The following is a 17,760-nucleotide window of genomic DNA, read 5'->3' on the forward strand; positions in this document are numbered from 1 at the left end:
AAGGGCACCGCATGCTCAACAGCAGCCCCTCCCTGGTCCACAGGCTCGCTTACTCCCAGTAGCAGCAGGCAATCTTCAGATGTTATCACACAGTGACACAGTATCTTCTGTTGGAGAGGCTCTGAAACTAAGCATTGAAGACGTTGCAGGTCAAGGTCAAGTTCCACTGACAGTCACTTGCAAAGGATCTGTCTCGCCAGTTCTAACGTTCTGCAGATCATATTTGTTTTCAGGTATTAAATGATCACAAGAACAAAAGCACGAATTACAGACGTATGTCCTGAGAACTTCCCTAACAGAAAGGTGCAGGAACACCTTTGCTGTCCAATACTGCACTTCACTGTCAGGAAACCACACTGAAGTGCCAGCAGGTCTCCCCAGTAAGTGCAGTCAGCACAGTCACGCACTGCCCAGCAGTCACTGCTAAGCCCATCTGCAGGCATCAGAGCACGGACACAACAGCCAGGTGCTCGGTACACTGCACTGTTTCATCATAAGGCTATAATTAAGATAGTAAACTCCATGCAAGCATTCCTCTGTCTTTAGGCTGATCCTATTGGACAGAAGTCATCCAGAAATGAACTTCCAACGTGACAAGCAGCACTGACAGGCAGCGGAATATACCTGAACTGGAAAAACAAACAAACAAACCTCTCTATAGCAGAGAGAATCTCTGCTAAGAGCTTCAGCACAGCGCTCCCCTCCCCCCCAATTAGCCTGCCTGTAGCAACATGCTATGGAGAAAGCTGAGAAGGACAAGGGGACAGCTAAGCACAAGCCACACCACAAGGAGCCACGAATGTGTTTCCAGGTGCAGCTCTCAAATAAACTGGAGTTTTAATAAAATAATAAATTACATGAGTGGCATTTGTGTCTAAACAAGGACTGCTCTTGAAAATTATCAAACATTAATGGAAAGCACTGCACAAATACTTCATCTATTCACAAAGGTGCAATACTCTGTCATAACGAGACACAAACTTGGAAACAACACAAGGGCATTTGTATCTGCATTGCAGACTGAACTTCAGGAAAAAAAGGGATTCCAACCTTTAGTTCCCTCAAGTTTTGCCATGACAACCTATGGCAAAAAAGGGGGAAATTCTGAACCAGCTTCCCGGTTTATTTATAGATGAAAACTGTTTCAAGTTCCCTTCCTTCCTTCCACAGGAAGGAGCCATGGGCACCTTCAGCAGACCGCAGGCAGCAGCAGGAGCTGCTGAACTCAGCACGCCCATCGCGGCCGTGCAGCATGGAGGATCCCAGGAGCCACTCGAAAGAGGACACTCACCTGCCTTTGAAAGAGGGAAATAACCAACGGTCTGCACGGATTAATTTACTTCTTCCAGAAACAGGGTATCACAGTCTGTACCCATCCTCCATAGATTAAACCGCAAACATACGACCCGGAATCGCCGCTCCTTCCCACCCGAGCACGTGAGCGCTGCGCACCAAGGGCAGCGCGTCTGTCCGAGCAGCGCCTGCGGACGGCAGGCGGTCACAGAGCCGACACACGGCAGCACGGGGCCGGGGGGCTGGAAAGGATCTCTGCGCATCTGCAGATCCCCCGCCCAAAGCCGCGCCGTAGCAGGTGCCTACCGGCAGGTCGCATGAGAAGCGTCCCGGAGAAAGAGATTCCCCCATCCCTGCGGGCAGCGACGGGCCGGAACGGACAGGGGAAGAACACCGCCACGGCTGTCCTTTCTCACGTTGAAGAGCTCTGCACAGAACCGCACCGAGGCGAAAAACGATTCGCTTCGGATCTCAGACCTCGACGGGCAGCGAAGGCAGAGCCCAGCGCCGATCCGTCGGGCCGGGCAGCGCGGGGCGTCCGAGCGGCAGCGGAGCGGTGAGACCGGCAGCGCGGGGCCACGGCCGAACCGCCGAACCGCCGAACCGCCCAGCAGACCGAAGAACCGCCGAACCGACCAGCAGAACCGAAGAACCGAACCGCCAAACCGCCGCCCAGCGCCGAGCGGAGGCGGAGGAAGGGAGCGGCGCTGCAGGGCCGCACTCAGACACGGCCCCGCGCACGGCCTCGCGGCAATCGGGGCCGGGAGGCGTTGCCGAAGCCCCCGGCACGACCCGGGCACGGCCGCGGGAAGCGGGGCGAGGCCGGAGCGGCTCCCGCGCCCCTCTCCGGGCGCCGCGGCGGAGGCACCGCGCCCCAGCACCGCGCCGCCCCGGAGCTCGGCCGCCGCCGCTCCGCTCTCACCTTCCGACAGCTCCAGCTCCAGCTCCGCCAGGCTCTCGCGCACCTCGGGCGGCAGCGGCACCGCGTCCAGCGAGCAGCCGCCCCGCTCGGCCGCCATAGCGCGGGCCCGCCGCGGCCGCCGCCCAGCACCGCCTCCGGCGGGAGCGGCAGGAAGGGGAGCTCCCGGCCCGACCGCACCGCGCAGCCGCCGGGCCCGGCCCGGGCAGCGCCTCCCAGCGGCCGGCAGCGCCGGGCGGAGCGGCGCCGCGGCGGAAAGACGAGGGGCGGCTCCGCGCGAGGACGGGACGGGGCGGCACAGCGCAGCCGGAGCGGCCCCACCGCGCGCGTTCGCCCCGGGCCGTCCTCGGTGAGCGGGAGCCCTGCGGGGTGGCGGAGGAGCCTCGGTCGGTTCTGAAATCGGGACCCCGCTGTGCCAAGCTGTGCTGCGTGCGCGGCCCTGGGGCTGACCTGCCGCAGTGCTCTGCGCTATGGCACACAGCGCCGGTAAGGAAATACCGAGCGTTCTGTACGCGGCAAAACAGCGCTCGGACCGTTTCCGGTCTCGTCCACCCCTCCAGAGCAGTGAATCTCCCGGACGATGGATTGCTTACGGCACAGACAGATGTGCCAGCGTACCTCAGGCACTACACTCATTGCAAAGAGCAGAAGCAATCCTCACGTCGTGCCAACCCACTACCAGCAGAGCACGTAGACAGCGCACACCCCCAAACTGACCTTTGTAAAGGTGGGCCGGCTGTCTGCCCAAAGAGTTGGGTGTCAGACCTCACCGTTCACTGGGAGTTCCAGCATCGCTGCTGCCGCTGCCTACCAGCCCCTCCCGGCCCACCGTGTGCAGGGATGGCTCCGTACACGTGGACCAAGCCCCTGTCTCACACGTGTGTCTGTGCCCAGCCCATGATGCTTAACTTACAGAGCATGGTGCACGGCAGATATAAAAAAAGCAGCACCAAACTGCTGCAGAGCCAGGTCCTGACAGCCCTCCTACACCCAAAGGAAAAATGCAAAGTGCGATTCACGTGCAAACATGAAATTATGGATTTTATTCAGTGTCAGCTGTGAATGCCTGTCTGGAGATGCATATTGTGTATAGCAGAATACAACCTGATGCTGTGTTAAGGACACCATTAACATTCAGGGCATATTTTGACAGATCTGCCTAAAGGCCCCGGAACCAGAATGAAAGGAATCTGCCATGCTCATGGATCTGTATAAACTTGCTCTGTCAATTCACGTGGTTAGAACTTTGCAGAAGCCACCTTACTCTCCAGGCTTTCACACCAAATCAGGTATTGTTTGTTCATGCACAAGTACCTCTGGAGCAGTCAGCCTGCAGGGACAAGGGAGGCACTCAAAGGCTTTGCCCATGGCAGAGCTGTGGGATAGGGCACCCAGATGCAGAATGACACCCATCAGCACTCATCAGCAAGCCACATTGCCCAAGGGCAGCTTTGCCTCTCAGAGCTGTAGGTGTGAGCCTGAACTGCAGCATCCTGTGTTCCTGTGACCCCAGAATGCAGCACTAGATGCTCCAACCAGTGAAGAACAAAAACACACTGCCTTATTGGGGACAGCACTTCCTCACAACAGCCAGAAGCATGGGCTAAGGACAAAAGTGGTCAGGGCAGGATCAGCCCAGCAGTGCCAGGACTCTGGGCAAGAATACATCTTCCAAGGGCTGGCACCAGAGCTCCAAAGCCACACCTCCAAGTGGCACAGAAGCTCCTGGCATGAACTGAGGAAGACTGATGTTCTCTAGCAATGTCAAATGTATCATGGATATAGACACCATGTTAAGGGTGCCAGGGAAAATCCTGCTGAGCACGGTGTCGGAGTTTCCATGTGAGAAAGTCACCACAGCTGTTGATTTTAGGGATATAAACAAGATCAGTAATTGCAAAAAAGTTAGCTCTTTTCTTTTTCTAAATTTCTATTAGGTCAAGGTCAGTCATAGAAGAATCCAAGGAGTGGCTTGATACTGAAATGGAATGTGACGAGGAAGACTGAGGGAAACAAGTCCTATTTATTGCAAAGCCAAAAAAGCAAATCTTGAAATCCCAGAAGGCAATGTGTCTTAAAGATGATTTGGGAGAGTTTTTTAGCTGCTGTTAGTTAACAATCTTGCAGAAATACTAAAACACAGATAATAAGAAAAAAAAAAAGAAAAAGAAAAAATTGTAAGGTGAAAACAAATAACTATATGCTGTAAGAGCTCACTAATAAAATGTGATTTTAATAACTTTTTTTTTTTTTTTTTTACAAGGAATCCAGCTATACACTATAGAAAAATAAACACCGAACAGACTCTTTGCAATTGACAGTACAGTGATACAGGCACACTTCAGCTGTCAACATACCAGTAATTCTGCATGAGAATGTAAAACATTGCTCTTAGTGGAAAGAAATTTCCTCTTATAGTACTGAAGTATAATAAAAAGTCATGAAATTCTGACGCAAAAGCACTGCCCTTTATTTAGTTGCACAGGAGATGACAAGTGCTCCATTCACCAGGGAATAACTCAGAAGGAAGCAATAACTTGGCGGTTTCACAGCACAGATTTCAGAAGCATTCTGATCACTTTTTCATGTTTCTCTGGCAAGGCAGGCCTGGAACTTGTCCTAAATTTAAATAAAACAAATGGGTATTAGAAAAGTAATTGTGCTATGCTAAACAGGGTGCAGTTAGCAGCATGTTATTTCCTCCATATACTTCACATGAGCTACACTGAAAGCAATTACCATCTTCATGATCACCCAGGAACCTGAAAGCTTACCGCCCTGCCAAAGCAAACATTCACACGTTAAGACCAATGCTCACTCAGAAGAGTACGCAGAGAGCAATGGATTGCTTCTTCAACGACTGCTCTTGTGATGATCCCACCTGCACTCTGCTGCTGTTCAAGCTGTTGTATCTGTGGGGTGATGTAAAGTGCAGCAACCTCACGTTACTCAGAGCTCTGTTCTGAAGCTTCATGTATGGTGCTGCAACTCCCCACAGCGTCATTCTGGTACCGTGAACGTCCTCCAACCATTATGCATTGTACTCAGTTAAGTGCTCCACACTTAGCACAAAATACCTCATCCTGTGAAATACCGCAGGTTTCAATTCTAGCATGTGACTATCCACATCTGCCATAAACAAAGTACTTGGGAAAAGAAAAAACAAAGGTCATGATGTTAAGTTTTCTAGGAAGAATGCTGCCAAGGGTGCTAGTTTCCACATGGAAATGCCACTGTGTAGCCACTGACTTTAAGGATAAAAGATCAGGATTTGTAAAAAAAAGTTAACCTTTTTTTTTTATTATTTTTTTTTAACCTTTTAAACCTTAAAAACAAAAAAAAAGTATTTGGTGAAGTCAGCCAGAAAAACAATGTCTTGGACTTTCCCCAGAGCTGTTATCCAGCTGTACCATGCTCCTATGAACTCTGGCAAAGCCAAAATCCTCTCTCTAGAGAAACACACATGGTTTTCAAGTTTAAGTTGTCAAGGTTAACTCTGAGGGTGTGTTAGGATTCTACCACACGATCTTAAGAATCTGCCTCAGAAGTTTGTTTTAAAGTCGTTATTTTTCCAAATGCAGAAATAAGTACAAACCATTACTGATACCTTTGCTGGGTCAGCAACTGAATGCCTGTCCCACCCTCCACAAACATCTCCATAGAGATGATCTATCTGCTGATGACAGAGATCAAGGAAGCGGCAGTAAGAGCATCAGTGACTGTCACAGAGCTCTGCAGTTTCAGTCAAGTATGTTTTTTTCTTCCTCGCCTCAGCCCAACCAACATCTTGGTGCAAAAGCCGCAGGACAGTTATAAGATACAGGATTGCCTGGGAATCAGCGTTGACAAAGGTTATGCGTAGTGAAAGAAACATGCAGGTGTGCATATGCAATTTGCAGAAGGATCAAAGTGGCCCACCCCTAGTGCCATGACATCTGCACAGTAAAATCTGTTCAGCTTTTGGCTGAGTGTATGGGGAACTAAGGAAGGTGCTGGTAGGAGGAAATAAACATTTCTTGCCGAGAAATCGATGACCACAGTGACCCACAAGTAGTCTCAGGAAGTAAACAAGTGATTTGGGGATGAGCATCTAGAACATAGGGAAAGAATCAGCAACAGCAGTCTGAAGGGAAAACAGTTGGACAAAAACATCCATGGCATTATCTGATTTGATCACCCATACAAGCTCAGACCAGAAAACTCAATAACAAACTTGGATGGGGAAAGTAAGTTTTGGGGAAGGTGTTCCAAAGACCCCAGAAGAATGGCTGCCCAGATGCCTCTCCAATGCATAGGGCTCACTGGAGCCAGGAGGAGGCACCCCGGCCTCGTGTGTTTTTTAGCCTGAGAAAAATATGGTTGCCTCGTTGGGGTTTTCTTGGTATTTTCATTTTTTATCTGGTATGGGACAACAGGAAGTGATAAATGAAGGAAGTAGGATAGTTCACGCTGCAGAGGAGGCCATACTCAGCTATTACAATGACATCACAGTGACTGAATTTAAAGCAAGTTATTTCCATACATTTCATTTAAACTGCAGAACTTGCTTATTTGACTTGATTACAGGAGGGGAAAAATGGCACGGAAATCATTCACTCTTATCTCAGGAGAATTTCACTGAAGTTACTCTGAGAAATGACGTACTTGGACTAATTTGAGGTAAGACGTTTCAGAGACTTAATTTTTTTCTCCTCCCACACATAAAATAAATCTTTCAACAAAATGATGCTTTTTACATTCTCTAAGCATTACAGACAATATGCATGCAAACCCATGCAAAAAGGACCCCAGGCTGCTCACAGTTCTGAGTGCAGCAGTGCTCCTCTTACCTGGCTGCACCCCTCCTAGTCTTTGCTGGATAATCTCCAAGCGGTGGATGTATTCTGTAAGTGATCGTTCAGGATCCTGAGTAGGCACAGGTGACTTTTCTGAAGTGGATGGAGGCAATCTTAAAAAAGAAAAAGTTGGGTTTTTTTCCCCTCATGCCACACTCCAATTTATACTCATACAGACAGTAACTCAGTGCAAAGCAAACTCAAATATCAACAGACATGACCAAAAACTTCCACATAGCTAGATTGAAAAAAAACACAGTAGGAAGTTGTGTTTACAGAAGAAACAAAAGAAAGGATGTTTTGGAAAGAGCTGGAGTACCTGCGAGTCTCACTCTCCTGATAAGCAACCAAAAGTTCCTCTAAGAAAGCTGCAGTAAGAAGCAAATGCAAATGGCTGGATAAACCCAATTCTATGGAGACAAGCATGCTGCATCCAAGTGTGTAGCAGGTTAAAGTCTACTTGGAAGGACAAGGCTGAAAAAGCTTAAATCACATACTGTGACTGTATTGCTACATTATTAAGTTTAAAAAACTAATAATAGAAACATACTTGTGGGGGAACATTCTATGCAAACACACTGCTACCCTGGAGTTGGGAGGTCTTCCCTTTATTTTTTTTCATATAATGGAATGCAGTTCCTATCACTCCCTTCCTTCTGTTCATCTCTGCCAGGAAATGCTTCTCACATCCACATTTGATTTTAGCCATCACTAACCCAGTCACACAGAGTGAAAAGGATCTACAATGATTATTTTCCCATTTCATACAATACAGATGATGTCTCAGTAGTAAGCTGCCTGTGCTTCTGTCTATGAGATCCTCGTACATGTTGTGAGAGAGGGCTGGGATGGAGTAGGAATTTAGGCTTATGGTAATGCTTGCAGGTCTCCAATTCTCCGCTAAATTCTATGCAAAACAGAGTCCTACCTGTCCTTCCTGAGGAGCACTGCCCTGTCTTGTTCCCCAAACCAGCCAGCAGGGTTACAAAATAAAATGAAATGTAAAACAATTTGGACCTTCTGATGTCTTTGGGTAATGCTCATTCACCACAGCTGTTTACTTGTTACTGGCTGTCCTATTTTGACCGATACAGAGTTAATTTTCTTTGGAGTAGTTGGTATGGTGCTGTGCTTCGGATTTAGGGTGAGAATAATATTAACAACAGTGATGTTTTAGTTGCTGCTGAGCAGTGCTGCACAGAGCCAGGGATGATTCAGTTTCTTAGTTTCTCATATTATCCCTCCAGCGAGGGGGGCTGGGAGGCACAAGGAGCTGGGGGGGAACAGGACCAGGGCAGCTGACCTAAACCTTCCAAAGGGATATTTGATAGCATAGGGCATAATGAGAAAAAACTGTAAAACTGGAGGGAGTTGGCCAGAGAAGCTGCTGCTGCTGCTCAGGGATTGGCTTGGTCAATGAGTGCATCACCTGTTTCCTTTGGTTGGCTGGGTTTCGATTTGATTTGGTTTGCTTTTCTGTTTGTTTGGTTGGTTTGTTGATCTCCCTTTCCCATTAAACCATCCTTATCTCAATATATAAATTTTTGCATTTTTTTCTTTTCCAGTTCCATCATCCCCCTGACGGGGAGTGACCAAGAGGCCGTGTGCTACTTACCTGCCTGCTGGGTTCAACTGCAATACTCAGTTTTCTTCATTAAAAAAAAAAAAAATGATAATAATCTTTCTTGTGTGGGTAAAGTTTCCAATTCATAGCAAAGAAGTGGAAAAAAGCCACACGTTCCAAGCTGATGAGACTGCACAGCAATTGCTGTAAAACTGCATCATATGAAAGAAGCCACAAGAGGAATAACCTGGCTCTGCAATACTCCAAGTTACTTCACATGCTTGGAGAGACTGAGACTGGGAAAGTCAATGATGGCTGAAGGCCACACTCCTCCAAGTCCAGCACGGAGTTTGCAGCTGAGGTATTTTCTCAATACTGCTGTGCAGAATGCCACCAGTGACTTCCAACCCAGCAATAATTAGCTGGGGTTGTACTCCTGTGCAGAACTGGCTGTAATGCACAGAAAAACTGGAACGTACACAGCACATACCTCAGTCTGTCGTAGCAAGTCTGAAGGCAACTAACATTAATGCAATGCTTCCCTGTGGTAGAAGAGCCACTTCTGCAGGAGGAGGAATCAACTTCACGCTTAAAACATCAATCCCCGATTTAGTAGGCAAAAACAGCAAGAACTCCCCTTCAAAGAAGGCTAAAAGGTAACATTATCAGGAGTGCTTTCACATAGCCAGATTGAACTGGAGAACAACACTGAGTGTTCTCGGTGCAAGAACACCAGACACGCTCAAAGCAAGAGAGACATTCTCTTCTGTAGCAACCTGAACCTAAGGAAACATTTACCAGACCCAGACTTCTTGTTGGAGTACTTCCTCCAAGTAGCTGTCTCACTTTTAGCAAAGTCTGTCTGATGAGGTGATTACACATCAGCCAGACTGCAGACTGACCTGCTGTGTGACCGGCGAGAGGATTTGGAGGAGCAGCTCACAGATCTCGCAGAGCTGGTTCTGTGGCACAGGCCAGTGTCCCGGGTTGGGGGAGAGCTTACATGAACAGCTGGGAGCTGCTGCTGTTTCAGAGTTTCTGTTCTGGCACCAGAGGCTGTGTTAAATACGAAACAGTTGAAAAGCACTCACTAAAAACCACTTGGCAACACAGGACAGCAAATCCCTTCTAAGACTTCTTTTTTACACTGCATGTACCAATTTTAATACTGCTACAGTAGTATTTGTCTTTGTATTATTAATAACTTATGGCATTGATTTCCATCATAGGTAGCTTTAAAAAGTATGAAAAAATTATCAGATAAGTTTAATGAAGAGAGAAAAGGACGAGTTTGAAGCTGTTGTGAAGTTATGAATTCTGTAAGTTTTCATATTTAACTTCTTACACTGTCATTTTAAACTCATAATCATGACAAGGAAACAGATAAACAGATCTGTGTCAACACAAATACTTTGCTTTTTTGTCTGTTTACGGTGATTTTTTGTTTGTCTACTGAAACACTGCTAGAGACAAGTTATCATTTAAAAATGTACTTGACCAAAAGCTTACCTGTGTTATTTCCTGTATGTTGGGAGATGGTTTCACCTTGGGCATTTTTTCTGTTAAGCTTGTTCCACTTTCTCACCAAAAACTTCAACCTTGGTAACAGAATAAATTTGTACAGTCATTAATAACAGGAAAAAATACACTAAATTTTAATATCAAACTTTTTGTAGGCATAAAGCATATTAAATTTATTATTTAGTTAAGTAACAATCCTTGTAGGAATGGAGAAGGAAGACTGCCAGCATCTTCCCAATGATAACTGTATCACCTGTCAGTTCTCTGCAGTGCTAAGACCACACAATCTTAAGGGTCTGAGGTGACAGCAGATTGTTTAGATTAACCTTTTATTTCTTTTTATTATTATTACTGTTTGCTTTTAACCCACTCTTATTTATTTTCCCCAGTTTCTAAACACTGAAGAAATAGATTTTGAGACCACATAACCATGTAATGTTACGCATATAGCAGGAAAAAAAAAAAGAGAAAAACAAAAACACAGTAACCCAGTCGCTCAAAATGGCTCAATGGACAGCAAAAAAGGAACAGACATTGGAGCTTAACCACAACATTCTCTTTACAGTCTTAGGATGCAGTTGCTTTGTGTCGGGCGATGGCTATTAACTCCCTTAATTTGTATCCACTCAGAGGTGCTGGAAATGTTTGCCAGTTTGTTTTAAAGATGTTCTTCTACTTCAGCCCTAAATTCCATGGAGCTGTGAGGCCTCAGAGGGTTAGTTTGGAGGTCTCTATCCTTTCATACTGCTATCATTATAGCATCCTTCTCAACAGTCTAAAAAGCCTTAAATATCATCGTAACAGTTTCTAGTAAACAAGGAGATTGCTCAGAAGTAATTTCCTATTACATTCAAAACTTTTTCTTCCAATAGATGAACTCAAGACACAATAAGGGATAGTGCATAGATAGCAAAATCCACTCCATAGTAAATAATGGCACATGACAGAATCAAGCTCAATGAAACACAGGCTACTGAGCTCAGGAGAAGAAAATCATCACTGATGGGATGGTAACATTACAATACAAGAGACTACCCAGTATGTCCCAAACAGATAAGGGAAAAAGTGAAAAGATCAGCTTGTAATTATTGTGCAGTGATGTACAAACATGCTGCAACTGAGCATCTCTCAACAGATGGAATCAGCTTTTACAAACCTTTGTTTTGGTACACATTCAACATAGCCCTGATTCTCAAACGGCAATTTGGCCAAAGTTACAGCTGCCAAGTCACGCTGTGGATAAAGCTTCTGCTTAATATTCAGGTAGGATAAGCCATATCAACCACCAATTTTATCTATTTCCAAGAAAGTGTTTTGCTTTTACCTTGATACGGCAACGACTGCCCTGACTGCACATCTGAACTTGGTCAGAGGGCGGGAGCGGGAGGCAGGAAGCTGCAGGTCTGCAGGCGAGGGGTAGATTCCCATGCGTGCTATTAGAGAGAGAGTTGCTTGTTCACAGTCTTGAAATCCACCAAGCAGCAGCAAGAGGTATTTCTTCTGATAAACCAGAGCCTTTCTAAAGCTCTCTGCTCTTAGGTACTTCCTATATAATCTCTGTAACTGAAGGAAAACAAAAAATTAAAGCTGTGAAGATCTAGCTATAGCAAGTCTAGAAAAGTTGATTGCATTTCCCAGCAAGGATTCACAGAAACTGGTTGTGAGCGAGTACCTAAAGATTTTGCTTTGCAAGATCACAGAAAGCTATTTAACAATTATGAACTATGGAAGCATAGTACAATAAGGGTAGTGAAGCACTGGCACAAGTTGCCCAGAGAGGTGGTGAATGCCATGTCCCTGCAGACATCCAAAGTCAGGCTGTAAGGGGCTCTGAGAACCTGATCTAGCTGTACGCTTCCCTTCTCATTGCAGGGGAAATGGACCAAATGACCGATAAAACCCCTTCCATCTCAAACAATTCTATGATTCCTCTTTAAATTTTGAAGAAGTATTTATGATAATGACTCTATTACTTGTGTATTTTTAATGCAAACCAGTGATGTTACACTCTGAACATCACAAACAGATGTTTGCACCACTTCACCAAACTTCTTTACCTCTTGGCTAGGCTAAAAAGTTTTGGTATGGTTACTGGTTGGTGTGCTGTCTTTGTGTCTGTAGTGCTGATGCAAGGGCTGCTGCAAGACCTCCATTCCAAGCTGAAAAGCACCCAACTTCAGAGTATCAGATGGCTTTAAATCTCCTGAAAGTTTCACATCAGAACTGTCATACCTGAGATTCTAACACTTTTAATCTTTAATGATAGCAATTGTATTAAATAAATATTAACCAGAAAGCATGTTGGGATGGGTGTCTATCTGACTTGATAACAATCAAATCTGTCAGAGGAAAATTTAAAATTAGGAAAAAATAAAAAAGGATGTTTGATAATTCCATGCTTAGACAAGAAATCTGAACCTCATTTAAAAGTAAAAAGCAATTCCAAAGAGATAAGTGATTTTTGGTGCAAGTTTCTGTTTAATACAGAGAAAGTTATAAAGAATCTTTTCTGATGAGGGACACACAAGGAAAGAGTGTTCTTAATTCACATTTATTTATGAAGTCAATCACTGTGTACAGAAGAGTAATGCAGCTAGTAAGAAAAATAGAGAAACCAAGGCACATGAGGAGCAACTGACGGAACTGGGGCTGTTTAGTCCAGATGAGGCTGAGAGGAGACCTCGTTACTCCCTACAACTACCTGAAAGGAGGTCACAGGGAGAAGGGGATCAGCCTCTGTTCTCAGGTGAAAAACCACAGGACAGGAGGAAATGGTCTAATTGTGCCAGAAGAAGTTTGGATTGGACATCAGGAAGAATTCCTTCACAGAGAGGGTGGTCAGGGGTCAGATGGACTGCCCAGGGAAATGGTGGAGTCTCCATCCCTGGAGGCAGTTAGGACACATATGGAAGTGGCACCCAGGGACATGGTTTAGTGATGGACTCCATAAGGTCGTACTGATGGTGATTTTGAAGGTCTTTTCAAAGAAAATGTTTCTGTGATTCTGTCCCTAGAAACTGAGCTGCAGGCTTCCTGGCTTCCCTCTAACAGCAAGTTTTTATCATATTCATAATAAAGAGAATGCAGGCCGAATTGAGAACTCAAGTAAAATTACTAAGTTACTTGTTCTACATGCGACAATAATCACTTCAGCAATGATCAAGAATGATACTAAAAAGAACTGAACAATCCAAACCAACATGAGTTGGTAAGTTTCTCACAGTAAATCTGTACATCATGTAAGGTACTGAAAGCAAAAAAGTGCCAAAGGTTTTAATGAGGGATGTCCGATTTTTTGGCTTGCCTAGGCCATGGCGAGTGAAGAGAAAGAGTCATGGGATGCATATAAAAAAAATACATAATGTAGTTCACATATATAAGCAACAAAACTTCTTTTCTGTTTTTATTAAAACAAACAAAAAAAAAGAGAGCAACATAAACATAAAACTACTGGGATGTTTGATCTTGTTTATGTAAAACTAACACATCAGTCTAGCTCAGTAGAAGTGGATGCAATTCTTACTGAGTTCTCAAGATTCTCCTCAGAGACTTGATGAAATTTCATTCTTTCTGTGTTTCATTCTTGAAAACAGTTGCTCACAAACGTACATACTGCCAAAAAGTGATGAAGTCGCTAAAGGCTTGAATTTAAAACGAGGGATATTTTTCTCTGATAAGTCTTATAAAGCTTAGTAAAGAGACACAATCAGACTTTTCTTTGAGTTGAATGTCTGATTGCAACACTATACACTCAAATCTGAAAATTCACAGGTAATGTATTTATATTGATTGAAAATGGAGTTGCAAATATACCCAAATGATATTTTTTCTAAACTATTGAAACTCATTCTCAAATTCTTTTATCAAAATGGAAAGCAAGGTCATACAGTTTTGGCCATTCATAGGACTTGATTTCATTTCACAAACCATAAAACTTTTATAGCATTTTACTCTGACTTAGCCACCTTTAGTTTCATAGAATCACAGAATGGCTTAGGTTGCAAGGGACCTTACGAATCATTGAGCTCCAACCCCCCACACCACAAGCAGGGTTGCTAACTACTACATCAGGCTGCCCATCATCCCCATCCAGCCTGGCCTTGAACATTTCTGGGAATGGGGTATCCATAACTTCCCAGGGTAACTTGTTCCAGCACCTCAGCACCCTCTGAGTAAAAAATTTCTTCCAAACATCTAACCTGTACCTCCCTTCTTTTAGTTCAAAGCCAGTCCCCTTTGTGCTATCACCATAGATCGTGTAAAAAGTTGTCCACTTCCTGCTTGTAAGTTCCCTTCAAGTACTGCAAGTCCATAATGAGGTCTCCTCGGAGCCTTCTCTTCTCCAAGCTAAACAAGCCCAGCTCTCTCAATCCTTCATAGGAGAGGGGCTCCAGCCCTCTGATCATCTTAGTGGCCCTCCTCTGGACCCACTCTGACAGCTCCATATCCCGCCTGTACTGGGGACCCCACACTTCATCACAACACTGCAGATGGGCCTCACAAGGGCAGAGCAGAAGGGGGACAATCGCCTCCCTCACCCTGCTGGCCACCCCTCTTTTGCAGCAGCCCAGGGTACCGGCTATTATTATTGGCAATGACTGCATTTTACTCATCAAGTGGCACAAGCACATCATGTGTAACACATGCAGACTTTTACCAGACTCCATCCACAAGAGATGGAGTGAGCCTTGCTCTCTGTTCCCCCCCTCCACAGCCTTCCATTGTCACCCACACAGTCAACACTCAAGCTACATGCGACTGACTCATTACAATCATCACAAAAAGTCACTTGTGTAAATGTGACTATGTGTATGGCATGTGAGACCACGTTAAGCGCTCTTCACAATCACATGTGGTCCACAGGCTGGACACACCTGTCTTAAATGATGTGCTAATGCCTTCAGCATTGCCTGCTCCTGCAGCTCCAGACAGCTATTTGCTAAACATCACTATCATTTTACCTTAGGATTGAATGCTTCCGTCATTGCTTTGTTTTCAGTTCCAGCAGTTGCTTTAGCCAGTTCGGATTCTGCCTGTTTCAGTGCATTCTGCAGAATGCTTCTTTCTTGCTGCCAAGCAGCTCTTTCCAGTTCTTGAGCAGAGTTGGTATCATCTGTAGATCTGATCTAAAAAAGAAACCAGAAGTGAGTGAGCCATTGTAGTTCCGGAACATGACTTCCACAACCAAACATCTCAAGTCAAGTAACAGCCTAACTTCATGGACAAACTAAACAAAAAGAACCACCAAAACAGCCACCAGTAGCATTCAGGTGTTAAATGGTACAAAATGAAAAATACAAGCAACCCCAGTTAAGCAGTATCAAATTAATCAGGTTATCCCTTCCCCAAACATATGTCTGATCAGTTTTACAAGAAACCTCTTTATGGTAATAACAGAGAGGGTCCCCAACATGTGGAAACAGAAACAAATCATCTGGCTTCCTTCCACATCCAGAACCAGCAGAGAAACTGACACAGAAATGTGTTTGTTTACATACATGCACAAAAACACCTTGTAAAGCATACACAGATGAAACCTCTAAGAAAACAGTATTCAATCCTGAGAATATTAATTCTGTGGTAAATCATCTCTTCCAGGAGACCAACAACTCCAGATTCAATTTTTAGAGAAGTTCTGCCTTCATAACCCTCTTCATATCAATTTAATTTTGTCAGCAGTTACAGTGTATGATGCAGCACATCAGAATCAAGAGGAAAGATGTTTTTGAGATGGTTAGCATTTTATCCTTTGAAATAAAATCTATACAGTAGAGGAGCCAGTACACACAGCTGACCCCAATTTCTCCTTGTAGCTTATTTCAGTACAGCCTTACTAGGAGCTCAAACTTTTTCAAGAGTTATTTCTTAAGAATATTTTAATGCAGTAATATTCGACATTTATATTTTACTTACCTGAGGAACTGAATTTTACAAACAAAAAACCTTGTATAATGAAGGGCAATATACTAGAGCCATTAAAGAGAGATACTTTCAGTATCTGGAACACGTACAGCAGCAAAACTCTCAAGTCAATTAATGATTGGTATTACCATGTATTACCAACCCCTCTAAGTGGTTCACGCTGAAGCCTTTTCTCAAGATGCTGCTCGTAATGCTTATTTATCATGTCAGTTCTACCAGTTTTGTGACAGGCTTCCAAGGTCCCCCATTCTCCAACAACAGATCTATAAAAGAAACTGATCCCTGCAATGGTTTCTTTATAAAACAGAAAGGGAAAAAACAAAACATGGATTCCCATACTGTCTGTATGCTTGCAGCACATAAAACACCTCCCTTCCTTCTGACTTTGTAACTTCCTTTAGAACTGCAGAAACCAAAGGCTTTTTTTTTTACTTCTCAGCACATACAAAAAGAGCTTAAGACACAGCAAAACACCAAAATGCCAAGAATCTAACACAATTTTCTGTGTTGTTTTAAAATTAGGTATTTCTTTCTTTTCAGGTTAAATTCTTGTCCCTTATTAATGCTTCAGGTAACTGTTATCAAAAATAGTTCAAACAAAACCCACATGTCTTATGCTGAACTGGAGGGGAGCAGCAGATCTCTCTAGTGATCATCCCAGTAAGGACTACAGTCCTTCCATCCCAGGCCTTTTGCAGACCTAAAGCTACAAAAGCTGAATTTGAAGGCAGTAGCACATATTGTCTGAGGAATCCTGCTGATATGCATCTATGCGCTTGATTTCTACTGCACCAGTTGACACGATTACCATCTACTCATTTTGGTCTGTTCTATTCTGCAACATCTTGCAAGTTTCTCTAATAGTTCTCCACTTATCAAAATCCTAAAGTGCAACAAAGATAATTTCCTTCTGTTTCTAGAGCATGAGGTCAAGGACACTTAATCAAAGGGGAAACGCAGAGAAGCGCCTGAACTAAGAGGCAGTTCTGAAGAACAGCCTGAAAATGGGGCAGAGAAGAGGGATGTTTGCCTGCAGAAAAAAGAAAGACATCGTTGTACTCTAAGCTAAATGATAGCATGTCTTTAGACTGCTCCTCTAAAGACTTCTTATTGTTAAGAAGAGACTTTATGTATGTAATGACTGTGGTCATTACAACAGCTTTCTCCAGGACCCAAGTGATCCAAGGACAGGAGCAACTGCTTATTCAGCTTGCCATTCACTGGTATCTTGTTAAGAAGCTTGGAACTAAAGAAGCTGATGTGGAAAAGCTAAGTGCATTGAAAAGATCTGCAGTAGAGTTTCTAAAGCAGAAGACCTAATGAAGCGAGGGTGGAAATCAAAAAAGAATCCAAACAATTATTTCCTTTTCCAGTAGAGTAACAACTCATAGTAAGCTGAGTCAGATAAACAGCTCAGTTCCAGAGAGAGCTCTACTAAGTCAGACTTAAGTGGAGTCATAAGGAGGCTCAGCTTCCCCACAGACTCTCAGCTTTCTGAAAGGAAAATAGTCGAAATAACTTCAAAAATGCCTACCTGTAAAAGGTTACAACCCCCTCCCTTAGGGCTGGAGATAATCCACTTGGCAACCACCTAAGTGGTTACACAGATGACAGAAGGAAACTGTTTATTGCCTTTTGTCGGTAGTTAAGACACAGGGAGAGCTTGCACCATGCCTAGATCTTCCCATAGATTAAGCTTGTATTAT

General features: G+C 44.4%; 2 protein-coding genes across 3 annotated transcripts in view; both read right to left on the reverse strand.

Moving 5' to 3' along the window:
- DIP2A (disco interacting protein 2 homolog A) overlaps positions 1 to 2,312 on the reverse strand; it is a gene marked incomplete at both ends in the record, with an annotated part of 99,864 nt that extends 97,552 nt beyond the window's left edge. For both annotated transcript variants that reach the window (XM_079539424.1, XM_079539423.1), the window contains one exon: positions 2,216 to 2,312. In XM_079539424.1, the coding sequence (XP_079395550.1) occupies positions 2,216 to 2,312 (97 nt within the window). The remainder of the gene's footprint in view (positions 1 to 2,215) is intronic.
- Positions 2,313 to 6,302: 3,990 nt separating this feature from the next.
- PCNT (pericentrin) overlaps positions 6,303 to 17,760 on the reverse strand; it is a gene marked incomplete at both ends in the record, with an annotated part of 92,714 nt that continues 81,256 nt past the window's right edge. The window contains 6 exons of the mRNA XM_079539331.1: positions 6,303 to 6,335; positions 7,043 to 7,160; positions 9,514 to 9,667; positions 10,121 to 10,209; positions 11,457 to 11,695; positions 15,094 to 15,258. Of these exons, the coding sequence (XP_079395457.1) occupies positions 6,303 to 6,335; positions 7,043 to 7,160; positions 9,514 to 9,667; positions 10,121 to 10,209; positions 11,457 to 11,695; positions 15,094 to 15,258 (798 nt within the window). The remainder of the gene's footprint in view (positions 6,336 to 7,042; positions 7,161 to 9,513; positions 9,668 to 10,120; positions 10,210 to 11,456; positions 11,696 to 15,093; positions 15,259 to 17,760) is intronic.

The sequence above is a fragment of the Tetrao urogallus genome (assembly GCF_951394365.1).
Source record: "Tetrao urogallus genome assembly, chromosome: 8".
Taxonomy (NCBI): Eukaryota; Metazoa; Chordata; class Aves; order Galliformes; family Phasianidae; genus Tetrao; species Tetrao urogallus.